At 35.2% G+C, this 15,233-nt stretch overlaps 3 protein-coding genes across 6 annotated transcripts; all 3 read right to left on the bottom strand.

Annotated features, from left to right (window-relative positions):
* Positions 1-14: 14 nt before the first annotated feature.
* LOC109002800 (cysteine--tRNA ligase, chloroplastic/mitochondrial) lies at positions 15-4,609 on the bottom strand. Of its 4 annotated transcripts, none has more exons than XM_018980698.2 (9): positions 4,190-4,609; positions 4,008-4,071; positions 3,413-3,574; positions 2,959-3,129; positions 2,288-2,569; positions 2,009-2,134; positions 1,480-1,683; positions 830-931; positions 15-557 (listed from the first exon to the last, which is right to left on the bottom strand). In XM_018980698.2, exons 1-9 carry the CDS (start codon positions 4,507-4,509, stop codon positions 321-323), a joined length of 1,668 nt encoding a protein of 555 aa, XP_018836243.2. In that variant the 5' UTR covers positions 4,510-4,609; the 3' UTR covers positions 15-320. The 4 variants fall into 4 exon arrangements, with proteins under 4 accessions (XP_018836243.2, XP_018836245.1, XP_018836247.1 ...); XM_018980700.2 differs by having other exon boundaries at positions 4,008-4,075; positions 4,190-4,380; XM_018980702.2 differs by having other exon boundaries at positions 3,413-3,607; positions 4,190-4,208.
* Positions 4,610-5,129: 520 nt separating this feature from the next.
* On the bottom strand, positions 5,130-10,426 carry LOC109002804 (hydroxyproline O-galactosyltransferase HPGT3-like). Its single transcript, XM_018980708.2, has 12 exons — positions 10,062-10,426; positions 9,556-9,619; positions 9,232-9,281; positions 8,909-9,099; positions 7,914-7,974; positions 7,682-7,754; positions 7,171-7,294; positions 6,973-7,060; positions 6,825-6,875; positions 6,479-6,550; positions 5,958-6,070; positions 5,130-5,547 (listed from the first exon to the last, which is right to left on the bottom strand). Exons 1-12 carry the CDS (start codon positions 10,184-10,186, stop codon positions 5,525-5,527), a joined length of 1,035 nt encoding a protein of 344 aa, XP_018836253.1. The 5' UTR covers positions 10,187-10,426; the 3' UTR covers positions 5,130-5,524.
* A 1,161-nt stretch (positions 10,427-11,587) lies between these two features.
* On the bottom strand, positions 11,588-14,201 carry LOC109002806 (ER membrane protein complex subunit 7 homolog). The gene is made up of 7 exons (XM_018980710.2): positions 13,876-14,201; positions 13,609-13,646; positions 13,148-13,256; positions 12,612-12,675; positions 12,363-12,479; positions 12,150-12,258; positions 11,588-11,944 (listed from the first exon to the last, which is right to left on the bottom strand). The coding sequence occupies exons 1-7, from the start codon at positions 13,962-13,964 to the stop codon at positions 11,850-11,852; spliced, it is 621 nt and encodes a 206-aa protein (XP_018836255.2). The 5' UTR covers positions 13,965-14,201; the 3' UTR covers positions 11,588-11,849.
* Positions 14,202-15,233: the final 1,032 nt, after the last annotated feature.

Here is a 15,233-nt window from a genome sequence, read left to right on the forward strand (position 1 = left end):
ATTCCAAATCAGGATCAAATGCTAATAGGGCTACAGTTGATTGCTTTCATTGGGAACAAGATTAGACAAGTACAGAACAAAATGAATCAATCATTACATGAGCGTCAAAATTCGCTACGGAGCTCACTCAGTTTTGTTCTAATTGTTTTGTTTTGTTTTCTTTATCAGAGTGTGACATCTCCTCATAATAGAGCACGTGCTAACCTTCCTAATGCATTCCACAACCCAAAATTCCAAAACACCGTCCTTAAATGCCAGGGAAATAATGCATTCCTCCAAATCTTAAGGTACAAAATCACAATGACAAGTTAAAAAGCCATTCAAGTTGCCGTCACTTTCTCCTCTTGGAGGGCAAGTGGAACCGCTGGCCTCCAAGTAGTCCCATCAGCACCGTCCATAAGAGCAATCCCAACGGCAGCTAAATCTTTCCTAATTACATCTGATTTTTCATACTCCTTGTTCCTTCTTGCTGCCGTCCGTTCTTCTATTTTTTCCAAAACTTGGTCTTCTGTTAACTTAGCACGCTTCAAAGCTTTTTCCCTAAGCTGCTGCAAAACCTGTAGCATAAGAAAGCAAATATTAACTATAAAGTACTAAAACAGCAGATAACAGCAATCGGGATATAAGAAGTACGGTATCCAAAACTATTTAAATATCTGGAATTGATTAAGAAACAAGTGCAAAATTGGTGGAGAAAAAGTGACAAAAGGACCAACTCAGAAAATATGTGAATTGGTAAAGAAAAGATAAATTTTAGTAGAGGTTGCAAATGCAAAGTAGAAAGTAGAATTTTGCAACAGAGAGCTCTGATAACATGAACATTCTGTACCTCTGAGTAACTTGTGGGCACTAGTCCTAAAACAGTCAGAACATTCTTGATTGTCTTTTCCAAAGCTCCAAGTGATTCTATTCGAAACTCTTGCTTCTTCCCCTGTTTGGATTATTTAGTTACATAGGACACAAAGAAACAAAAATGGAAGATAGAAGATAGATTAGGAATTATATCATTAGCAAGAACCAGGTGTATTAATCATACTGTAGGAAGAAGCAACAAATTGAGAATCTCAATCATATACAACTTTACTGCAAAAAAAAAAATGACGGCAATTTGGATGAGTGCAAACAAGATCCTTAGATTGGTCATGAATATTTTTGGTTCACAGGTGGCATGCATGGGTTTAAGGGTCGGATTTAGTCCTCAACTCATTGATATAGCTTAAAAGCTCACCTATCTTTAATGTAAAACATCTTCAATGTAATCTTCTTCCACTCTCTGCTTTTTATTTATAAAAAAATCTTTAATGTAAAACCAAACTACAATATATTCATGCCAAAATATAAATCAATACTTTTTTGAAAATATAAACCAATATTACATCCTATGAGTTTATTTCATGATGTACAGACCATATTCAAACAAATTACTACAACAAAGTTACATATTCATGCCAATGAACAAGTGTATCAGAAACACAATACCTTGCGTGTATGCAGAAGATCATTGATAGTCTTCAGTGGTTCAGATATTGCAGCCAGAACAACAGGAGTGTGAAGGTCATCTGACATTGAATCCACAAAAATGTTTTGGAAGTTATTGATGCAATTTGCAGTATCAGGCGGGATAAGATCCACTTGAACAGCTACATCATTCTGGCTTAGAACATTTACACAATCATGCAATGTCTGCAACCAATTGGATCACATGTTTGATATGAAATCCATTGTTAAGAATTAGGAAAAAAAAATCTAAAAATATCAATACATCAGTTCAAAACTTCAAATGCTGCAATGTATCACTGAAAACTAAACCCAATGAAACCCCAAGTTGTAATGATATCTTTCATCAGGGACCCAAGCAGAAAGAACAATAGCTAATAACCAAGGCATATCGGTCCAAAAAATGAATCTGACTCGAAATTGAAGACAAAATTAATAGATATAAAAAAACATGATCAAACAACCTCGGGAGGATCCACTTTGAGAGAGATGGGGGTTGTGTCTTTGGTACCTGATAAATGTAGAAAATACGATCTGAAGCACTCTCAAGCTGTACGTCAGAGTAGTTGATTGGAGATCGGTAGTGGGTCCCCATCAAGAAAAGTCTCAAAGCCAGTGGATGGTAAAGGTCTATAACCTGTTAAATCATTACATGCTTATCCCCAGAGGATGATTCCAAAATTTTCTAAAATGCAAAAAATTAAGGGCTCAAAGCAAGATGATGAAGTCAATTGCCATAAAAAAGAGTAGGATAACAAAGCAATGCTCTAAGCCGGACAGCATCATGTACCTGCCGTATTGTAAAGAAGTTCCCAAGAGATTTGGACATTTTCTCCGAGTCAACAGTGACAAAGCCATTGTGGATCCAGTACCTTATATTGCTTTCTTTACATGCAGCACAGCTCTGAGCAATTTCATTCTCATGGTGGGGAAACACAAGGTCCATTCCTCCACCATGAATGTCAAAAGAGTAACCCAGATAAGCAGCACTCATGGCACTACACTCAATATGCCACCCAGGTCTTCCAAGACCCCATGGGCTCTCCCAAGATGGCTCTCCTTCCTTTGCAGCCTGCAAAATTATATAATAACTACAAACAAATTCTGAACTGAAGATAAATAACAATGTTCACTGTCTTCTGTCCATCTGCCTCTAGTACAGAAGACAGAAGATAACAGAGAAAGTCATGTAAATACACATACCGAATCATATTAAAAAGGGAACCAATCAGAACAACAACCAACGAGACATATGTCATTAAACCACTCACAAACATGAAGGCATAAATGTGGGCATGCAAAGGCACATGCATGAATTTACAAAGTGAACTCCCCTGTAATCAGCTAATAGCAAGGCAGGTTAACTAGTACACATAAACAGGTATAATTACAAACTCCGATTGTTTAATACTTTGCATTCATAATGCAAGTACTTCGCCATTAATTTTAACGAATGGTTACCTTCCATAAAGCAAAATCAGCTGGATTTTTCTTTCTCGAGTCCACAGCAACTCGTTCACCAGCTCGATTATCCTCTAGTTTTCGCCCAGATAATCGTCCATATTCTGGAAACTTGTATACGTTGAAGTACACATCCCCATCAATTCTATAGGCATATCCATTATCAAGAATCTGCCAAGAAGCATGTCAGCAAATCACAATCAACAAATCTCATATTTCAAGGAAAAGCATCCAAGAGAGAGCACAAGAGAGGTATAATATTAGACTCAAATACACTCCTTATAAATATAAAAATGAAAACTTAAAAGAAAAGTCTATTGTATCCTAACAAGTCAAAAACATTTCTAGATGTGCAGCTTGAGACGAGATCAGTTTAAAAAATGGTGTCAATTCAATGTAAAATCTCTTGATATTGTGATTATACAACAAAATAGATAAAAATTAAACAAGGCACCTGCTTGATCATATCAATGATTTGGAGCATGTGATCTGATACTCGTGGTTCAAAAGAAGGTGGCAGGCAATGAAGATGCAACATATCTTGACAAAACTCTTCACAGTAGCGTCTGCTCAAACTGATTGGATCCTCCCCCAATTCATTTGCCCGAGCAATTATCTACAGAATTTGCAAAATGCAGACTCAGCTATCCTGTCATACCAATGTGAAAAGAGGAAGTTGGTATTTGGCATCCAGCTCTTGCAGCACAATGACATAAAACCCTTTTTACATTTTAAGAGCTACAACCCAAATTACAAGAGTGTCAAACTGGATAGTAAGAAACCAAATAAACAAGTTATAGAATGTGAACAAACACTTAGTCACAAAGATTAGAAATCACGAGGAAAAAACTTGGGTGTTAAAATCTTGTAGAAAGAAACGAGATACACCAGACAAGCACATTTGGAGGGTGGGGTGGGTGAGGAGGATTCTCAATCTTCATGGTTACTCGAAATTCCAACAAGCCCACACACGCTTTACTAAGCAGGAAAGATAAAACAATGCCAAACCTGTAACTCTTAAGCGAAGTTTAACTTGTAATTCAACTCACCTTGTCGTCCACGTCAGTGAAATTCCGAACATAAAGGACTTCATATCCCAAATGCCTAAGATATCTGCCTAAACACAAAGTTTTGCGGACAAATATAAATACATCACCAAAATTCAAAAATAAAAATTCATATTTTTCTCCATACAGATATAGATATAGAGGGAGCTCAGGGAAGTAAGGACCTGTAGAGAATATCAAAAGTGACATAGACGCGAGCGTGGCCGATATGGCTGAGATCATAGGCGGTGACTCCACAGACATACATGCCGACCCGGCCCTCCAATTTGGGCTCGAACACTTGCTTATTTTTGGTCATTGTGTTGTACAAGCACAGCTCCGACGGCTGAGACGAGCTCAAAGAACGGATAAGGCTGCTCCTCCTGGGCTTCGGATTGAAGAAGAGGGTATTATGGGAGAGGTGAGTGGTGAGTCGAATCGGCCGCATCGAGTTAGTGAAGCGGATGGGGCAGAAAGGTCTGCAAAACTTGAGGAGCGTAGCCATTTCCCGCTGTTATCGGGGTTCTCTTTGAGCTTTAGCGGTGGTTTTGGGTGTATGCTTCGGCAGCCACCAGCCAGAATTCATATGAATAGAATGGCAAATTATCCATTTAGATATCAATAGTCGAATCAAGTGGATACACATTTGATAATTTCACCCGAACGGCCCACTCGAATTAAGGAATGACATTGGACCGCCGAGTTGTTAAGGCCTGTCAGGCAATCAAAGTTTGGGTTTTTTGTTATTTACCCACCACTCATCGTCCCATTGTTGTGGAACTTTAATTTGAAAGCAAATTTTTTTTTGGAAGAGGAGTTATTGGAACTTATCTCAATTTATCTCATCTCATCATTATAATTTATTTAAATTTTTTATATAAAATATAATAAACAATTAAAGTTTTTCAAATTCTAAAATAATAATAATATTAAAAATAATATTCTAATAATATTTTATTCTCCTCATGTAAATCCATCTCAATTCATCTTTAAATCTAAACGGAAAAAATATTTCTTTCAAGTTGTACTCTCAAAAAAAAAATATTATACAGCAGGAAATGCTGCTAAAGCTCAATTGATCAACCCCCGGGGGATGGGGGGAGGGGGGGAAGCACAGGCATGGCATTGGCATGTGGCAAACAGAAGCTTTCTTATTGAGTAAACAAAACATGAAATATTTCATCAACTTTACACAATAGCATTCAGCTACCACTTAAGCTCAAACAGCCGAGCACCAACTGGAGAGGACAGTCCGGTAAACATGTGTACATCGATTGTATAAAAATTGCAGAGCCAATCTCCTGATCCTAGGCAAAAAAATAATCTTGCTGATGCTTTCACAAATCCCCCACGGCTAAGACAGATATGTGCCCCAGAATGAACCAATAAGACAGACCACCACTGTTGTGACCAACGCTAGAAGTTGCTGAATGTGCTTATGCAAAACATGCTGAGTGCTAAATGAAGGGACCATGAAGGAAGTTGCATCCATTTCTCTGATAAGAAGCTATTTCCTCTGATCAAGCCAGGGAACACACCTTGTCTGGAAATAAGAAGCTTAGATACTAAATACAAGTTGCATAGCTATTAAATGACATAAAAATAAGGGTAGGACTACCTTTTTTTGGAAGTTAAACTTCATTAATGATCAAAAAAGTTGTTGCCCTAGTATACATGTAACACTACTATTGAAAATATTTATTAAGATAGACCACCACCCTGACCCAAATCAAACATAAAATTCACCTGCTCTAATCGATGCTTAAAAAATGTTCTGTTGCTTAGAATGTTTCTTCAAGACCTTTTCCTTTTATAGTCCTTAATAAGTATCCATTGCCCAAAATTCTTTCTATTCTCTTTTAAATAATAAAGGATGCATTTGTTAAAACAAAAGAGCAGGAGTAGTCGCTACTTTTAGATAAGCTATCAATTAGAGCATGACAGAAAGTTTACCTTGTCTAATGCTACTGCAGCAAAGGCGGTTCTCGTCTATATAAGTTGCTTGGAGGCCCATCATCCATGAACCCACTGATACGTCATCATGAGCGTATGATTTAAGAGATGCACTGCATATGATAAGGAAATGGGAATGAGATGTGTAATTGAACACAATGATAAAGCTGTATTAATAGGTTCCGCAACTTCAGTTTGATACAGTGGAGGGAAAGAAATGATGCAATATAAGTAGCAACAAGTTACCTACTCATTATTTAAACTGAAATATCAATTCCGTCATCATTTTGCACATTTCAAAATATGCAAGCAAGTTGACAACCAATGAGAATCGTAGAAAAATCAAATGAACTGACCATCAAGTTCCAATTTTCAAATGGATTTAGTTATTGAGTTTCTTACAATATCAGCAAATTACAGTAAGCCTCTAATGACAGACGTTGAAAGTAATCAGCTCAAAACTTATAACAGAATTGCCTATTGGAACCGGACCCTGTGTCGTTAAATCATTGAAAACTAACCTGTTGATGTTAATATACTGAGCTAAATTCTTGGAGAGTATAAGAAGAGAACCAGAAGCATGTCGGAAGTACCTGAATGAAGACAAGTAACTACGATCAAATGTCATATCATGGCAATTGGAGCAGCAAGCAGAACCATCATAATGAGAAGAGTCAACTACATTATTAATCTCTAAGGACAGATGAAGACTGCCTAATTTGTGCAAACTATTTTCAGACTCCCAACATCCTCAGAAATAATTCTCATGTAACAAACAAAAACATTACAGTCACCTCCTGACTCCTGAGGTTATACGACAGATATTAAGGGAGAGGACAATTCTCATTCACAAGCTAGATCACTTACGACTTCTCATCGCCAAATTTCCACCAGTCAGGTTCATACCAAGACTTTCCCCTGAAAAGAACAATTATATGCTGAAAAGCTGGTTTCAATAACAGATTATAAATGTTTTCTGTTTAGAGTATCTGAAGAAAAAATGCTAAATATATACTCATCGGATATCACGTCTCCTGACTTCATGCACCCAATGTAAGCACCATCTTGACCACGACGACGGTCAAGAAGTCCAATTAACCCCTCTGCCAGAGCAGAAAATAGAGCAAATGATGTATCAAAAAGTTCTGAAACAATATATCAGAATGTACTAAGTTTTACCTTTCTGAACAAATAGATACATATAAAAGCTTACCCAAATCAAGGTCTATACTGTCATCAACTTTTACATAAAATTCTGCATCCCAATTTTGAACTGCAGTACTGAAGAAGAACTTTGCTTTCTTAGGCAGCTCTTCTTGAGCCTCCTCGTGACCTTCCTGATATATTATCAACGAAACATGTTCAAACTCTATGCAAAGCATGTTATAAAGCTATAAAATGAGAAGCAAATACTCAAACTCGAGCAAATGCATCCAACTTAAAGCAATCAAGGATTTATCTTTCATTAAAAATTTAATTTTTGATGATAAGAATTAGTGACTATGGAACATGGAGATTCTTACAAAAGCATAGCAATTAAAAGTGGGGAAAAAAAAGATTCCTTTGAGAGAGTAGCTTCAATTTCAATTTCAAGTTGTCCCTGTTAAAACAGGTTGCTGAAAGACATCATTATACCTTTTTTTTATGGTTATATGTTGGTTCATATAATCAAATGTAAAAGATTGATGAGTTAAATTGTAGTATCATTTGAATTTCTAACTCACAAGAATCAAGAAATCCTTTGTTGAGCGATATTCCTCATCAATATTGCGATCTAAGCTATCACCTCGATTAGCACTGCCAGTTTCAAAGTTAAAAGGTAAGACAGAACTTTGATCATTCTCGCTAACCAAAGTGTAGACCTGGAAATTCTAAAAGAACCAGCCAAAAAAAATAAAGGAAAAAGAAAGCATATACTAATACTATTTTAAGGATTATGTTTTTTTGGGTAAACACCTCCGCCCAATTACAAAACGAATGACCACTCCTCTTTCTTCAAGTTTTCTCAAGGCATCACCTGTAAAAGCCACAACAATGGTGCTTTAATATATTGCTAAGAAAAAGAGGCATCTATATATCCTTGAAATTTCCATTCACAAAAGGGAGTTGTAGTGTTAGACATGGTATATATATATTTTTTTTATCACTAGTGTTAGACATGGTATAATACAACATCTAAAAATTTATATAAAGCAAAAGTGATAGAGATGCATAGCAACTAGTTATAAGTAAAAGGAAAACAAAAATTATAAGTAGCTTTGGAGGCATTGTGAATTAAGGTTTTGTATATCACGACTGGATGGGGTATTGCAAATTTTCATGAGCTTCCTTGAACATATGAAATGCCACACTTAAACATTAATACGTCTTGATTGGACTGAAAACTGGATTGTACCCCTCTGCACTTATATGGAAATTCATATACTTCTAAAAAATCCAATTTCAAAGTCTTGGGAACATTCTTGTTTAAGGTCAAAACCCTTCAATTCTTCAATCTACGGTTTAGCTTTCTACTTCACAGACAATAGAAACTCCATTCAAAACCATAAGAAATCTTTGAGGTTTCTCCAGATGGATTGGTTCTTTATATTTTAATATTCCTTCAACTTTTTCAATAAAAATAAAAATAAATTATTTACTCTTAGTCTAAATTGAGTAATGCTACAAATCTGATCTACCGACTAGAAAAAACAATAGATGTGTCTTCCCAGGCATCAGGCTCAATTCATTAATAGTTTATGATTAGAGGAGATAATTTAAAAACTAACATAAGCTCTCAATTATACAGATATATGATGAAAAGAAATTCAGCAATCTGTGCAAAGAAGACTTTTGAGTACAGTCAGAAACTTCAATTTGACAGTACCACAGCTCCAGTAAACTGGGAATATCAAGCATAATGAGCATTCAGGTTAGAACCAGCATAATGAGCAATTAGAATTCCCACTGACCTTTAGGCATCCAAGACCCTCTAAACACATTTCGCTTCAAGCGACTGCCAAATCCAGTATAAACTCCAATAACAGCAAGAAGCTTTTGGCCAGAAGAAGACCCACTTTGCTGCAATTTGTCCTTTAGGTACCCTTGACTCTTAGCCAACGTCAAGTCCATCTCAGCTTCCACAATCCTCCTCTCCAAATCTCTAAAAATAAAAATCAACACCATAGATTCCAACACAAACACTACATAGAAACTGAAGCATATCCAACCCTAAAAAGAGATATTTGACAAGAAAGATAAGAAAGGTACTTATCAAACAACAAAAAGAAGTTACCTGCATCCTAGCACCATTAGCTTATCTTCAACCGTAAGAACCTTGGGTCTCTGAGAATAATAACACAGCAACATATTTAAAATATATTGAATAAAAAAACTGAAACGAAACAGACATTTGCACAAGTCACATCCCACGATTTGAAAGCCCAGGAACTCTTAAGACAAATATATATGTATATATGTATATACGCGAAAAAAATTATCATCAATTATAACACTTAATAGGCTAAGATGAGCTTAATATCGTTTGTCGAGGTACAATACTTTCCTCATAATCGAAGTAAGAGCTTAATAAAACGAGGGGAACGAAAAAAAAAAGGACCTGGAGGGCATTCTTGTAAAGAAGATTGGCAAGCAATTTTCTGTTCTCTGCATCTTCCCACAACCTGATTATTGTGAAAAAAAAAGTATCAATGATTGAAAATGCATAGATTAGTAATGTGTTACTGATCATGTTTTGTAGCAAAACTAAAGAAAGAAGAAGGAAAAACATATTTAGATTGGATGGCTGAATTGAAGGCTGCGTTTTTTCCCCATTGGATGGAGCTGTGGGATTCAGAAGGGAGGATCCAATTCCAAATCATTAGTTAGGCTGGTACGTACACCAATGACACCGGAATTGCACTTGAATTCTGTAGACCCCATCTTTCCAATTACAAAGAGAACTAATTCCAATTCTTTGCAGCCAAACACATCCTAGATACTATCATATTTCGGTCATTTTAGAAGAGACATTATTCTCCAGGAAATCAAAATGGAAGCAAAAGCTGAAAGATAGAATTTTCCGTCCGAGTTAAGAGCAATGGATAAAAGAAGAGGGAGACGAACCGGCCGGCAACGTAGAGCCAAGCGAGGCATGAGAAGAAAGCCATGACGAGCGAGGGCTTGGAGGACTGGAGAGGCTTAGATCTCGACCGCCGCTCTGATTTCATCGTGGTCGGTAAGCTCTCCATCTCGACCGGGGAGGGGGAGGGGGAGAGGGAAGGAGAGTAAATTATAGACTATACAGTCTTTACGTCTATTCTAATTAAGCAATTTAATTTGATTATTATTACGAATTAAATGATTTGATTTTTATAATTATAGAAATAAGATCATATCAAATTCTGTCGACATACTATTGTAAAATCTCTTAAGAGTATTTCTATTTTGTATAAAGAATGATTCACCTGCATACAAGAACAGAGAACTTTACCATTCAAGCTGAGCGTGTAATTTATTAATAATTTTATATTTTTTGTGTTTGGGCCAATATTTTATTTATATTATACATTATTTTAGATGTAACACTAGATGATTAGAAATTATTTATTATATTTTATTTATAAATTTATCATTTAATATTATATTAATAATAATAAATAAATAATAAATAGATTTTTTTTTTCTTTTAACATAGCTACAAGCATGTCAGAATGCAGATTTGCATCCAAAGACCTTTTAGGAATGTAAAGTAGATGAAATCTGAGATATATATCAGAGATATTAATTAGGGGTGCGTTTTCTTTTTGTCTCCCGCATTTTAGGAGCATGTATGACAAGGAACTTGCTTGGAAGTAGGAAAATTGACAACTTATCATTTAGATGACCCTCTTAACGTGGCACTATCATGATTGTCATATGATTTATTAGAAAAAAACATATTCAAAATAAAAGGATATTCGAAAACGTAAAAAGAAGAAAATGAAAATTATAGGTCATTCTACTACTTTTATGTTTGTATTTTTTATTTTTTTAATAATCATGTAATGTCACGTTAAGAGAATAATCTGAGCAATAAATTTCAGATGGTGAAGGAGTATTATTAATGATGAATTAGGCTCATAGATCTTAATCCTGAATCCCCTTAGAACCGTAATCAGACCTCGGATAGTTCCATGGCACCCCATGGCCAACAAATTAGATGGCGGGGCAGATTGGCTTAAAGCTGGCCTATTTTGGGTAGGAAAAGGAAAGCATGCTGGTGGAATCCTCCTTTTATCATTTATCTTGATTGATAATCACATTTTAGCGTCTGGTGAAGTACTTCTCTGCTATTGCACGAGTGCAAGATAAAACTCAAAGCTTCAAATCAACATCAGCCAGGTAACAATTACGGATTGAGAGAGAGAGAGAGGCTTGCAGAATAGTTCCCATCAATTTTTCAAGAATTCCCGATTTAGAGGCTTGCAGAATGATGACAGAGCTAGAGAATTTCCGATTCAAAGATAAGTTGAGATGATTTTAGATGAGTTGAATAAAATATTGTTAGAATATTATTTTTTAATATTATTATTATTTAAAAATTTAAAAAGATCGAATTGTTTATTATATTTTGTGTATAAATTTGAAAAAAATGTAATGATGAGATGAGATGAGTTAAGATGAGTTTCCAATTCAAACCGAGGCCAATGAACGGCCGTCAACATCACAAACCCAAATATTAAAAACCTTTATTTCAGAGGTCCCAACAAAAAAGAAGCAGAATTTAAGTGCATATAATCAGATATATGTCCCAGAGCATATTTGCTTGATTATAACAAAGGCCTAAAGGGCTCCAACCTCAAACTCTTCATAATCTTTCAGCCTTCGAACAGAGAAGGGGCCCGTGGTTCACAGTTTTTCAAACTAATCCTCTTAACTCCTGGCAGCACCACCAGGTAACATGTTTGCCAGAGAGGGAACCCCTTGGATCCTCATTTCTTCTTGTGCTCGCCTCATTTCCTCAGGGTCTGCCACCAAAACATAACAAATGGATATAGTCAATAAGATAACTTGAACCACACTACAAACCAAATTAGCCTTGAGAAACTCTCATGAAACCTTGGACTCAAATCTGTTTTACATTAACCAAGCCAACCAGGATAAAACTACAGCATGTCAGAGCCTCAAGACAAGGTGTTAAAACATAAAACGCTATGAACCAGAGCACTTTACCCATGTTCTCCATTAATTTGGGCATTAGAAACATAACCACCACCATAAATCCCATCATCAGACCCATTGGGCTTTTCGCAATAGACATGATGGAAAAGGGTTCTCTAATCTGTTAAAGCATAAAACAAAATTAGACAGAGAAGACAGAGAAGAAAATAACTTCAAACTGGCAACCTAAGAAGAAGAAACACGAAAAGTTTAGTCTAAATAAACCTCATAATACTGTTCCTCTCTCATCGGCTCTAGAACCAACTCAATCAGACCCCTCCTGTTCTCTGTAAGTGTTGCCTGAACCTTACCTGGATTTCTGGCACTGACATCAACTCGGACCTAAACAACCAGTAAGAGAGTGCAATCATGAGAAATCATATTTTCTTGCAAGTGTAATCCTGAAAAATCTTATTGGCCATTAATGATTAAAGAAAATTAAATGACAGGAAATAGTAAAGAGTAGAGTCCCACCGGAGAAAAGAAATAGCCTATAGCATCCACCTCAATTAGATGAGTTCCTGCTGGCACGTTATGGCTTTAAGCATACATGTTAAGGAACCACATAAGAGTGTTTAAAGCATGCTTCACTGGCATCCCTCCCAAAAGAGTAGAATTAAAAGAAAAAAAAGTTCTTAGGAATCATAAAAGAAGAGCACAGATCTTCGTTCTGAGATTTTTTGATAAGTCAGATGATTTCATTAATAAGCAATAAAGCAATCTAAGTCCACGGGGTATACAATAGTTATACCTATTTAGCAAGAGCAAAAAGGTTCAATATTCCAATTTACATTCTGAAATCGCAAAAGAAAAAGAAATGGATCAACAATTATAACACTAACGAGAATTTTGTTAGGACAAACATTGATTAAAAGATAGGGACGGGGTTTCTGAAGAGAAATTTGCTGTGTTTAAACAGAAAACACCAAGTATCCTGAATTAATTTTAACAGAATAATACATGTCAATTTTAAAAAATAGGATACATGTCAAAGTGGAAAAATAGGATACAACGAGAAATATCCATCAGATCTCAGAAAGGTAACCCTTTGGCCTCCATTTAGTATAACTTTGACATTTGATAATTTTCCAGGAAGGCCAAAACCTTGTGCACCCATACCTGTCAAATAAATTCACAAATGATATAGATGAATTCTTAAAAGGGGTGGCAAAGGAAGAAGTAGCACATCTAGGGGGGGAAATATCCAAAACCTAAATCTAAAACCTTTTACCTAAGGCAGCAATGAAAGGTCCAACAAGCAAGTGGTAGTACATTTGATTCGTGGTCTAATGTTGTAATAACACAAATTCCATCTATATTGCGTTTTTCAATGTTCTGATTTAAAACCAACCACTCAATAACTGAATGTAACTTAAACTTATACAATTTACACATTAGTCGGATTGTAAAGACCATAGCAGTTCCAATTTTCAAAGCTGCACTTAAATCAAAGAGGAAAAGAACAACATACTTCGAAGCTTCACCCGACCGTTGATCGTGTACCCATCACTGGAAATGAAAAGCACAAAAACGAAACGATAACAACTAAATTAAGTAACAAAGAAACTAAAGTTGAGGAATTCATATCCTACAAAACTGATAAAATGTTTCTAATTCGGTGCCTAAGATACGGTACATAATCAACATATATATATGCTACAGTCATATATATTGATCGCTTTCCATTCAAAGGAACCAAAAAAAGAAGAAATTTTATTGAAAAGATGAGAAAACCTACCCGGCTGATATGGCTTGCGACGAAGACAGAGAGGAGAAGCATAATAATGAATGAAGCAAAAGCAAGAGAATAACCGGTTTGGATCTCATGGTCGCTTCCGCTAATAACACAGATCCTAGGAAAAGGCTTCGGAAAGTACGAGAAATCAGAGCCAGAAAAATACGACGACTCTTCTTCGTGTTCTCAGAATTCGCCGTTTCGTTACTATTGCGATCCAGTGTTACTGACCTAGAGACCTTACCGTGTTCTTTTGGCCATTCAGTCGCAAGCGACTGTAAAGGATCAAGGATGCATCAAACAAGTAGAGCGAGGGGCTCCTCTGGACCGTCGATGAATGAGTTAATGTTTGTCCATAAGTGAAATATAGACCGTCCATGCATAATAACGATTTATTTCACAACGAATAAAGAGAAATGTTTTAGTTACCAAAAAATTTTTTAAAATAAATTTATAAACTGATATGATTTAATGTAATACATTAAATTATAAAATTACTTTTATTATAAAATAAATTTAACGTATTACATAAAATCACATCAATTTATATAATGCTACAAATAATAGATAAAGCAGATAGAAAAATATTTTTTTATCATTCTCTCAATTAACTTTGTATTATATTTATCAAATAATTAAAAGAGAATTAAATACTTTTTCAATGTCACATTAAAAAATGATATAAAGATAATTGAGTTTCACTTTGCAATAAGGTTTCGATGGGGTCGGTATATATTTCAAGCATCAGTTTGTTTGCTACGGTTATCATTAGGGGTGTAACCGGTCCGGTCCGGTCCGGTCCGGTTTTGGACAAAATCTAGGACCGAACCGGTATGTACCGGTTTTGTATTTTTCAAAACCGATTACGCCCCGATTACCCTCCTAAACCGGTACTTCCGGTTTTACCGGTTTCCGGTCCGGTCCGGTCCGGTTTTCGGTTTTTTTTAAATGTAAAAAACATATAATAAAGTGTTAATTCTTATTATAAAATATTATTAAAAATTTAATATATATATTATGCTTAAAGCATATGATCAATTAAATTTTTATCTTTAAGATTAAACTTTTATTTTATAAATTATAACAACATTATCTTATATATAATTATATTAATAACATATGATCAAATAAATTACAAATGTTCATATTTAAGATTAACATTTTATGTTATTATTTATAAATTATAATATAAAATTTTTTCATATATGATATATAATTATATATATTATATATAAAAATTTAACATATAATTATATATTATATATATAAATATTTTGTATAATATATAAATTAATTTTTATATTTTTTTTTTCCAACCGGTCCGGTTCGGTTCGGTCCAGTCCCAAAAACTACGGAACCGG

This window comes from Juglans regia, chromosome 8 (genome assembly GCF_001411555.2).
Source record: "Juglans regia cultivar Chandler chromosome 8, Walnut 2.0, whole genome shotgun sequence".
NCBI lineage: Eukaryota > Viridiplantae > Streptophyta > Magnoliopsida > Fagales > Juglandaceae > Juglans > Juglans regia.

What these genes read in the sequence shown, in the direction of transcription:
- LOC109002800 (XM_018980698.2), bottom strand. Translation starts at nt 4,509, where the DNA reads ATGGCTACGCTCCTCAAGTTTTGCAGACCTTTCTGCCCCATCCGCTTC. An exon ending in ACTTTTGATATTCTCTACAG is followed by an intron (nt 4,072 to 4,189) that starts GTCCTTACTTCC and finishes GTGTTTAGGCAG; the next exon opens with ATATCTTAGGCATTTGGGAT. An exon ending in GTATTTTCTACATTTATCAG is followed by an intron (nt 1,684 to 2,008) that starts GTACCAAAGACA and finishes AATTGGTTGCAG; the next exon opens with ACATTGCATGATTGTGTAAA.
- LOC109002804 (XM_018980708.2), bottom strand. Translation starts at nt 10,186, where the DNA reads ATGGAGAGCTTACCGACCACGATGAAATCAGAGCGGCGGTCGAGATCT. An exon ending in TGGCTCTACGTTGCCGGCCG is followed by an intron (nt 9,620 to 10,061) that starts GTTCGTCTCCCT and finishes CACAATAATCAG; the next exon opens with GTTGTGGGAAGATGCAGAGA. An exon ending in CTAATGGTGCTAGGATGCAG is followed by an intron (nt 9,100 to 9,231) that starts GTAACTTCTTTT and finishes TTTTATTTTTAG; the next exon opens with AGATTTGGAGAGGAGGATTG.
- LOC109002806 (XM_018980710.2), bottom strand. Translation starts at nt 13,964, where the DNA reads ATGAGATCCAAACCGGTTATTCTCTTGCTTTTGCTTCATTCATTATTA. An exon ending in TCGCAAGCCATATCAGCCGG is followed by an intron (nt 13,647 to 13,875) that starts GTAGGTTTTCTC and finishes TTTCATTTCCAG; the next exon opens with TGATGGGTACACGATCAACG. An exon ending in TAGGCTATTTCTTTTCTCCG is followed by an intron (nt 12,480 to 12,611) that starts GTGGGACTCTAC and finishes CTGGTTGTTTAG; the next exon opens with GTCCGAGTTGATGTCAGTGC.